This window comes from Cuculus canorus, chromosome 3 (assembly GCF_017976375.1).
Source record: "Cuculus canorus isolate bCucCan1 chromosome 3, bCucCan1.pri, whole genome shotgun sequence".
Lineage (NCBI taxonomy): Eukaryota > Metazoa > Chordata > Aves > Cuculiformes > Cuculidae > Cuculus > Cuculus canorus.
In genome coordinates, this window is record NC_071403.1 from 76176337 (window position 1) to 76186534 (window position 10198).

At 54.7% G+C, this 10198-nt stretch overlaps 2 protein-coding genes across 2 annotated transcripts in view; one reads left to right on the forward strand and one right to left on the reverse strand.

The window, feature by feature from the left end:
* XRN2 (5'-3' exoribonuclease 2) overlaps positions 1-3335 on the forward strand; it is a 53856-nt gene extending 50521 nt beyond the window's left edge. Inside the window, exon 30 of the mRNA XM_054062259.1 lies at positions 2541-3335. Within this exon, the coding sequence (XP_053918234.1) occupies positions 2541-2603 (63 nt within the window). The 3' untranslated portion in view covers positions 2604-3335. The remainder of the gene's footprint in view (positions 1-2540) is intronic.
* A 2955-nt stretch (positions 3336-6290) lies between these two features.
* Positions 6291-7419, reverse strand: NKX2-4 (NK2 homeobox 4). The gene is made up of 2 exons (XM_054063227.1): positions 7044-7419; positions 6291-6955 (listed from the first exon to the last, which is right to left on the reverse strand). Exons 1-2 carry the CDS (start codon positions 7414-7416, stop codon positions 6291-6293), a joined length of 1038 nt encoding a protein of 345 aa, XP_053919202.1. The 5' UTR covers positions 7417-7419.
* Between the last annotated feature and the right edge of the window lie 2779 nt (positions 7420-10198).

Sequence of the window (10198 nt, forward strand, 5' to 3'; positions counted from 1 at the left end):
TGCATAATTGCAGTAATCCATAACAGGGGCTGCTGTAATGATGTGGAAAAATCAGCAGAGGATTTTGGTGCTTGTAGAGTCTGGATTGTATTTAATTAAGGCTGGGAAATAGATACTTGAAAGAAATCTTGTCTGCTATGCCGTGCTCTGTTCTACCCTCCGTCTTGGGCAGTGTAGGTTGATAAATTTGCAAAAGGAATTGGTGCTTAAACTAGTTCATTCCCACCCTTAAATCTTCATATGTAACAGCTACAGCTGGAATCACAAAGGTGAACAGGAATTGTCTTCCAGAAGTGGGAGGGCAACCCCTGTTCACATTTGGAGAGTTACCTCCTAACTGTGGGGTCCTGGAGCATCGTGGCTATCTGCAGCCTGGCAGTGACAGAAAACCTCTGCCCTCACTGCTCTCCAGCTCTGCCACCTGAATGATGAAGTAGGAGGCAGGTTGTCATTTGGCAGATTATTGTCATTTAGATTTACCTAGAATGCAGTTCACCTGTCACTAGCATGTTTTATGTCTGCTGGATCATGAAACAAAGTTAAAACTGGATGGTGACAACATTTTTGTTCATATTCACCTACATGGTGGTTATCAAGGAAAAATCTTGCCGTTCAGGTAAATTTGCTTTCTTAAAAAATTTCCTTTGCGATCGTGTTGCTTTCCAACTGTTTTATCTCCTTTTAAATTTTTGTTGCCTTTTCTCATCCCGTATTTGTTGTTATTTTTAAATTAACTTTCAGATGTAATTATTTCCTCGGGCCTGACAGCACTGGAGTAAAATTAGAAGCTACCTTAAAGGGTTTAGGGTGCAAAACCAATAATTGAATCTAGCATTGCTGCCTGTAAATTTCAAAGCTTTAAGGCCTTGAAAAGCCATTCAAGTGGAAGTGGTGACACATAGCAGCATAAATAATTATCTTTGGTCCCTTTCACCTCTGAATTCTTTTTTTACAGCATACAGAACATGGTCTAAAGAGGTTAATAAACACGCTGCTACAGAGTGCTTACAAAATTAATGCAACTGCCATGGATATGGGTTGCTCTGGGGTAGAGGGTGTTTGTCAGCGTGCCTCAGCTGTTTCAGAAAACTGAAGAATAAACTGGATGGTGTTGTGCAGGTGTTTGAAATATTTATTTTAGTCTAATAATGCACAACTGATCGTCCAGATAAATATCTCTTACAAGACCTCTAAATTTCAGTTCTGTACAGAGATTGCTGCTATATATGTAGCTGGAAGAGTTTTTCAAGGGATATAGTCAACTTGTTTCCTTTTGTAATTGATTACAAGCAAACCTAAAGACAAACATAAAACCTTCTGACAGTAGAAACAGCCCCACTCTTTCAGAGCCCTTTAAACCCAGGGTGTAACAAATCGGTTTCTGTTCAGCGAGTCGTTTTTGCTTGCCGGGCTGAAGCGAACTTCCCCTGTCACAGGTTCGCTCACACTCTCTTCAGTTTCCCTGGGATCTCTCAGCCCCCTTTAAGACAGGGTAAGGATGGATTTCTCTTTTCAAGAAATGAAAGGAAGCCCAGCTTCCCCTATACACCAAAGAAACTCTAAGTAGGAAACAAACAAAGCCAGCCCTATAGCTCTTGTTAGTGCATCCCATTTAATTAACTTTCTGGTCACTGCAGTGTATCATGTTTTGAAATAATATTAGATGTTTTAAGGGGACTTTTAATGAAATTTTCTGATGGATTTTTCACTGCATACTGATGGCCAGAATGCCTCATCGAAATTTAAATATAAAATTATATCTGATTTTCAGCAATTTTTAAGATGTGATTTTAGGCATCTTTCATCTATGATTTAAATTAATGAGTGCTGAAAAATACTGCTGCTGTAAAAAATACATTTTTTTTTTCCTTAAAATTATTGTCTTTAAAAATATCTGTGTTGCTGTAGCACAAGATGGCTTACAACTAGAAGAGAAAGCTGGTAGTTGAGAGAGATTATTTTTGTCCTCTAAAAAAATAAACCTGAGTGATCCCACTAACAGCACGCAGGCAGATTGATGCTTCAGTTAGGTCCACAAGAATAACATTCAGAGCATTACTCTGTGTAAAGCATAAGCGTACATACCACAAAGTCCAATTTTCTGTAGGAATTAAACATTTGCATTTCAAATCTGCCCTTCAGGTGGGTGGGTGTGGTTGTGGCTTTAACATTTTGTACCTTTTTTGCTTCCAGCATTGCTGAAAGCAAGGAATAAGCAAGGTGTTACAGCTTGGAAGCAACAACTTGTCCTCAGTGCTGTCTTTTGGCGAGTTTATTTCTGATTTAGAAGCGTTGTCTCTCCTGCGGTACAACTAGAAGCTGAGGCTGGTGCTGTACAGAACTGTTCTCTGTTGGTGGAAGTTCAAGCTTGCGTTTTTAGGAGAGCATCCGTAATCACTGTTAGGGATGTCCAGCTCTGCCTGTGGTACCTTCTCTGCAAAGGATGCATTGTTTCATTTTTGTATGGCGCCTGAAGCTCAGCTAACTTGTTTACTATGTTGTTAATCCAAAAAATAAATGCTTGCTTTGTTTGTTTGCAGGGATATGGCCCTGGGAGGCCCTACCCGCTACCACCTCCCTCAGGAAGATACAGCTGGAATTAGCTTGAGTTTGTTGGTTTTTTAAGTGTAGAAAATGTCTGGGTTTTTTTGGTTTTGTTCATTTATTAATTGGGGGGGGGAATGAACTCTTTAAAACACATACATACCTGTAGTTTTTAAACTATGATACTTGTTTTAAATGTGCACATTTCTTACGAAACTGATTATTTTGGGGGGAACGGGGAGCTATGTCGCTTGGAAATAGCGTATTGCAAAAAACAAGTAAACTAGACTTTCTAATTTGCCTGTGAGACATTTGATGATGTAGGAGTGCTGTTTTGTCTTTATTACATATACAAGCTGTGCTTAGCTCTGCCTGTCAATCCGAACTCCAAACATCCTTTGCTTCACACATAAGAGCCTGAAAACAGACACAAAGTTTTAAAGAATGCATAGGAATTGGATTTTATTAACTCTTGAGGAAGACACAGCAGGCAGTCTGCGGAGCACGGCGTTCACAGACACGTCCTTGTCAGATGCTGCTTCCTTGAATTTCTGACTGAGGGGGAAGATTTTTTTGGACTTTGAAGTAAAACATTTTGACTTTTACAACTTGTGCCTGGTTTTGACTTTGTTATTGTAACATAAACAAGCACGAAAGGTGTATTTGTCTGTTTTGATATATAATTTAAAATAGCTGCGAGATGCAGAGTTTCTGTTCATTTTTAGCACTCTTTCTAGGAATTTTTCATGTGACTGTACCAAATCAATAAATATTTTTATTTGCTTTATAAAGTGGCTTTTGAAATTCTGAGCATTATTGAGTGGTTTCCTTCCACCCCCCTCCAGAACGTGTTTGTATCTTTTGTCTACACTTGTATGCACACATTCATATTAATTTATGAGAAGATGATTCCACACAGCCTCTACCCTAGAGTTAAAAATCTTTGGGTTTATGTTTAATCAAAAAAAAAAGATTGTCCAGTTAAATGAGCGGCATTAATGCTAATATAACATCTTTCACCTGTGCCACGCTTGGACTTCATCATTAAACACATCCTGTACATCGAACTCCTCAGCTTTGCTGTTGCTCCTAGACAAGGTTGCAAGGAAGGGCCCTCCTGCAAGTAGTTTTTCAGCCCCTTCCTTGGAGGGCCCAGATCTTAATCACTAGCAATGAGGAAAAAGACTAGACCAGTGTAACCTTGGGAGGAAGAAATCATGAAATTGGATTCATTATTTTCAAGTGATTGAGGGTGGAGCAGAATCCTTCATTGTAATGCAAAGAGTTGCCATCCCGCTTGGAGCTTCGAAACACCATCAGCCACCACCAATGGGCTTCTCTCTCTGCCGGGGAAATATTTGTGTCTTAAAAAAGTAATTTCGTTTTTTTGAGCAGAACAAAACCAGCAGCGAATGTGAATTTTCATGCAAATGTGGTTGTTGAGTACAAGGCTGGAGGAAGGAGCTGGATGGCTCATGCTCGCACCACGAAAGGTGCATCCTGCTCCCAAGGATGAACCTGGGGTCTAAGCGGGCTTTCATCCCTTGCCCCCCATGTTTGACAGCAGGACACACAAAAATGGGGCTGGATAAACATTCTGGGGACCTGCTTTGGGAAGTTGTAATCCCTGCAGGTTCCATCTTTCCCGGCTCCTACCTCCTTGGCTGACAGCCACAAGTCTCAAAGCTGGCTGGTGCTCCCAGGCAGAGCCTGCCCTGGACCCTGGGAAATACGATGCCCGGCTGGACCCTCAGAACAGTGCTTGGAGCAATGCACTTAGCCAGGGGCTTCAGTTCCTCTGCACCATCATATAAGCATGGGATGCAGGGCCTGACTGAGGAGCATCGCCACTGCGCTGACTCTTTGCTTCTGTTGCCCGTGTATCTCCCTGCCCAGGCATGTGGTCCCGCTGCACCCCAGTTACTCTGCAGCGCCCAGAGCCACTGGCTTGTGCAGGACCAGCCCTGGGGGACAGGATGCTCGTGGCAATCCTGCTCTGTTTCTATGCATCCGTGTTTTCTAAGCCAGAGCTGAGCCTGATGCCTCCCCCTTTGCTTTATCAGGATTGGAGCGGGGGGGCTCACTCACCCCACCGGCCTCAGACCCGTCCCTTTCCCAAGTACTATCCTGGGTGCTCTAAGCCACATCCTGCAAGCTGTCCTCCGTGGGATCCAGCAGGGAGAAACGCTCTGTGCAAACGCAACTGTGGAGAAGGGGAGAGCCGTGTGGGTCCCTGCGCATCGCTCCGTCCCTCGAGGTGCCGGTGCGGCGGCCGCCGGGAAGGCAAGGGAGGGATCCCCCGGTCCCACCCGGGAGCTTCGGCTCCGCAAACTCCCCTTTTCCTGAGAGCAAAGGGATTCCCCCTCCTTTCCCTGAGCTAGCCCTTGGGAAGGGGTCCGAGGGCCGGTCCCTGGCCTCGCAGCAGCCGAAATCCTTTTTTTTTCCACCCAGAATCGCTCCTTCACGGCGCAGCCGGGAGCGGCTCCGGTCCCCGAGGCTGGGGAGACCCGAAGGGGCTGGAGTTTGGCGAATCCCCCCAAGAGTGGCAGAGCCGAGGGGGACGTGGAGCGAAATCCTCTTAGCGGCTGGGAGGGAGAAGGAAAAAAAGGATTTTAGGAGTTCAAACCGCATCCATACGCATATCGAGAACGAAGCAGCCAACGACGGAGAACGACGTTTCCTTTTATTGTAAAACAAAAAATAAAAATTAAAATAAAAATTAACAGAAAGACAAAATTGCCGGAAACTCCCAAGAAGCGGTGTGCTGGATTTCCTCGGGGAAGAGTCGAGGGGACAAACCCCACCGTCCCGATCCGTCCCACAGCTCTCCATCCTTCCTCCCGCAGCCCGGCGGGGCCCGATCCCCTCTCCTTCTCCCGGCGGGGAAGCTGTGTCCAGCCCCGGGAATTGCTGAGATCTCCGTCATCTCTGCAGCTTCTCGGAAGTTTAGGGAAGAGCCGGGATCTTTTCGGCGATTGCACGGGATGCGCACGGCGGCCACCCGCGTGCATTCATTCACTAAAGCGATAATTAATAATAACAACGATAAAAACGTTTTCCCCCCTTAAATCTGAACACCGGCGTTCCAGACCTCTTCTGCCAACACACCCTCCGCCGCTGCCAGGCTTGGAATTGTTTTATTCCCTCACTCCAGCCGCTCCCCATCCTTCCAAAAGGATGCTTCCTCGACCTTGAGTTACAATTCAATTTACCTCCAATCAAACAATAATGAAATTGCACTTCAGGGGCACCCTTATAAAATTAATTCTGCCGAGATAAGTTGCACTTCAGAAGATTTATTGTTCGCGTTCGATGGGTCTGTAAGGTAGACGCGCACCGGCGCGGGTTTGGATGCCGGTGGCCGGTGAGAGCGAGAGCGGAGCCCCGAGCGCCACCGGCCGCCCCTCGGCTCCCCATCGCCGCCGCCGCGGCGGAGCCACGGACACGCACAGACACACGCCGAGCAGCGGCGCCGACCCATACCCGCAGCCCACGCGTGTGCACACACTCCACCCCACCGCGGCTCTGCCTTCGGGTTCAAGCTCCCAAAGTCCGCAGAGTCTAAAAAAATACAGGAAGCGAAGCCGGAGGGCGCGGATGGGCAGCGGAACGGGCGAGGCGGGGGCCCGCGGGCGGCCGTCGGGGCTCCGCGCTGGAGCGGCCGTCGGGTCCGGGTCCAGAAGGCGGGGGCGACGCCGGGGCGGGGCGGAAACACACACACACACACGGATTACCACGTCCTGGGATTACCACGTCCTGCCGTAGAGCAGGTTGGGGCTGACCATACCGCCGTTATAGTCGACGCCGGCCGAGTCCATGGGGGCCAAGGAGGGCACCTGGCCGTGCAGCGCCGGCGGGCTGGGCGAGAGCTCCTCCAGGTCGGCCGCCTGCCCCAGCGAGCCGGGGTGCGGGTGGGCGGCGGGGGCGGCCGCGGGCAGCGCCCCGGCGGAGGCGGCTGGGGGCGGCGGGGCGGGCTGCCCGGGGGCCGGGGTGCCGCTGCCCGGCGGCGGGCAGGGTTTGCCGTCCTTGACCAGCACGGGCACGGCGACGCGGCGCGGGGAGTGCTGCTGGCAGAGGCCGCCCCCGCCGTCGGAGTGCAGCTGCTGGGAGGCCGCCTTGTCCTTGGCCTGGCGCTTCATCTTGTAGCGGTGGTTCTGGAACCAGATCTTCACTTGGGTGGGGGTGAGGTGGATCAGGCTGGCCAAGTGCTCCCGCTCCGGCGCCGACAGGTATTTCTGCTGCTTGAAGCGCCGCTCCAGCTCGTAGACCTGCGCCTGGGAGAAGAGCACTCTCCTCTTCCTCCGCGGGGCCGCGTGGAGTGGCACGATGGCCTTGGCCCCCTCGGCGATGCCGCTCAGGCCGCCCATCCCGGCCACGTTCATCCCCGCCGACGGGCCCATGAACCTGGAGACTGAGCGGGACAGGCGGCTCAGCGCCCGCGGACGCCCCGTCGGGGCCGCGGCTCCCCCCGCCCCGCCGCCCCCCGCGCCCGCACTTACTGCTGGAGTAGCGGGGGTCGCCGCCGGCCCCGTACCAGCCTCCTCCCGCCGCCGCGCCGCTCCGCATCCCTTCGGGGTAGGCGGGCAGCTCGCCCATGTTGCCCAGCCCGCCGTTGCAGTAGCCCCCGACGGCTCCGTGCGGGAACTGCGAGACGCCGTGGGGCATGTGGTAGGCGGCGGCCCCGGTGGGTCCCGCCACGACGTGTTGCGGCACGGCGGCACCGGCGGGCACCGGCGGCTGCCGGTAGGGCCCGAGGGGCGCTCCCAGCCCGCCCGCCCCGTCCATGCCGCCGAACTTCTTGTAGCTCTCCTCCATCGGGCTGAGAATGTCGGTGACCGAGAAGGGCGTCGTGTGCTTGGGGCTCAGCGACATGGCGCGGCGGGGCGGGATGGGACGGGACGGGCCGCGCCGCGCCGGGCGCTGCCGCCGGCACCGGCGAGCCACCAGCCCCGGGCGCCGGTAGCTCGCCGTTTCTTTTAGCCCGGCGCCGGGTTTACGCCAGACACGGGGGGGCGGAGCCGAGCGGGCCCGGCGGGGGAGAGCGGCGGCGGCGGGCGGCCCCCCGTCCCCTCCCCGCCTCCCGCCGCCCTCCCCGGCCCCCTCCTCCCGGCCATTGTCCTGCGCCCGCCGGGCGGCTCTTAAGCCCGGCCGCCCCGGGGCAGAGCCCGAGCCGAGCCGCCCCGGCCCGGGCACAGCCCCGCCGTCCCCGCCCGTAAGTACCTGCCCGCTCCCCGAAGCACCTCCGTGTGTGCGCGTGTGTGTGTGAGAGAGAGAGTGTCCCCGCACCTCCATGTGTGTCTCGCATCCCCGTGTGTGTACGTGTGAATGTCCCGCACCTCCATGTGCGTGTCCCGCACCTCCGTATGCGCGTCCCGCACCTCCGTATGCGCGCATGTGAACATCCCGCACGTCCATGTGTGTGTGTCCCTGTGTGTGTGTGCATCCCGCACCTCCGTGTGTGCGCGTGTGTCCCGCACCTCCGTTGCATCTGCGCGTGTATTTGTATGTATATGTGTGTGTGTGTCTCCTCCAAAATAAACCCCCGCCGGGGTAACGGGACCCCCTCCCGGCGGCGCGGACACGACGGCAGGACAAATCCCTTTCCCGGTTTGTTTCTCCCCGCTCCGAGCCAGGGAAAGGCAGCGGGGCCGGCCCCGGCCCTTCAGGGCCTCCGCTCCCAGGCGAAAGCCCTCTCCCGTCCCGGTTCCCGTGGGATGGGTGGCTCCGAGCCGGAGCAGGGCACCGAGCTGTCCCCGGCCCCTCGGGGCGGCGGGATGGAGCCTCGGGGCCGCCGCTCCCCGTCCCCGCGCTCGTTGGGACCCGAAGCAGCGCCGGGTGCCTTTGCAGGGACGGTGCTTCGTTCCCGGTTTGGTTTGGGGTGGGGGTTTCGGTCGTTGTTCGTTTGTTCGTTGGGTTTGCCACAACGAAATGCTCCGTCGGGGCTGCCCCTGCCCTCGGCTGCGGGATGGGGAAGAGGCGGGAGGTGCTTCCCGTGGGTCTGGGGGCTCCTGCGGCGGGAGCCGGCGCCCGTCGGGGGGCAGCGCCCGAGGCTCCTCCTGCCCGTTCCCTCTCGCTCCTGGCGGGCAGGGGAGACCCAGGAGGGGGCTTTCACCTCCCGTTGCAGTCACACCCATGGGCCAAACTACCCCCTGCCCCGCGGGCTGGGTCGGGGCCGTGCAGGGACGGGGCGGGCGCTTCCCTGCCCCGGGCGGGATGCAGCTGGCGGTCCCTGCTCGCTGTGCGGTGCCGGCCAGAGCTCCGCGCATCCCTGCGTGGGTACGTGTCGTCTACACGGCTATTTGTGAGCGAACCGGGGCGAGCCCCGCAGCAGCGAGCTGATCCCGCACAAACGCCGTAAAGGCGCCCTCGGAAACGGCCGCCCGGTGCCTCCGAGCTGCTCGCACCCAGCGAGGGCTCCCTCCGGCGCTGCCTGCCCTGCCCATGCCCTGCTCCAGGAGGGGCTGAACCCCAGTTTGGGGAGACAGAGATGTCCCACACCTTGGGACCGGGCCCTTCCCATCCCTTCCTCTCTCCAAACCTCATCCCTTCCTCGATCCCTTTGGTGAGAACTGCTGGGCAAACACCTCCAGCACCGGGATGATTATTAAAGAAATATAAAGCGTAAGAAATCAGTGAGGATGGTTCTGCTTCTTAAAAGTCTGTGCTTCCCCCTGAAACTCTGAAGACCCCCGATGCAGGGCAGTAGTTAAACACATTCAGACCTCTGCATGCGCTACAGCTCCTGCTGTTCGTCTCTCCAAAACTCCCACTCCCTGCAATTTTTCCAGCAACACTTTTATTCTGTTGCAATTTTCCCACAGTTCAGGCACAGTTCCTGGCACCTGCATTATTTTTTCCTGCACCTGTTTCCCCTCTCCCCACTTCACAAACCCATTTATACCCCTCTCCGTCACCGCCTGCCAGTGGGAGCAGCGCGGGGGGCCCACTGCCACCCCTCTTGCCGTACTCTGCCCCTGTGCCTGGAGGGGACCCCTCAGTGAAACCTGGGGAGAGGGCACAGCTCTGCCCACTCGCCCTGTGGGACAGGCCCTGCAGCAGAGCCACACCGGCCCGGGCATCTCCGGTCACCCCCAGCACAGCCGCGCTGCACTCCGTGCCGCTATCGTAGTCTGAGCTCAGCTCTTACTTTTCCAGAGTCTTCCTCAAAAGGCTGATGTTTATACTTGGGCTTGGGGTATTTTTTTAAATCCTGAGAAGAGTTTTCTGTTTGTTTTGGAGATGATGTTCTCAGACTTAGAGGTGCCTGTTTGTTGTCGAGAGAGGTGGTGTCACCCCAGCAGATGGGGATCAGGCCTAAGCACCCCAAATCCAGGCGGGAAGAGGGAGGGGGACCCTAATTCATCCCCGTGGTGAAATAGCCCGTCGGCTTGGCAAACCGCAGGCTGCACAGCAGCCCCATCTCCATACAGGTCAGACGCCCCAGGAGGTGGATGGATGGAGACTGGGTAGGAGAGGCAGAGAGCAGTGGAGCGGTGTTCCTGCTCCTCTCTGAGGAGAGGAGAGGCAGCTCCTGGTGTCCCGGGAACAATTCCCTGTAAGCCGCTGTGGCAGGGAGGAGGTTTAGGATCTCATTGAAGCCTCTGGGACGCTCTGGTAACAAACTGGACAGAATAAAGTGAAGGGATGAGTAGGA

Excerpts from the sequence above, each read along its gene's own strand:
- NKX2-4 (XM_054063227.1), bottom strand. The coding sequence starts at position 7,416 with ATGTCGCTGAGCCCCAAGCACACGACGCCCTTCTCGGTCACCGACATT. Across the intron at positions 6,956-7,043 it reads CGACCCCCGCTACTCCAGCA|TCTCCAGGTTCATGGGCCCG; the intron begins GTAAGTGCGGGC and ends TGTCCCGCTCAG.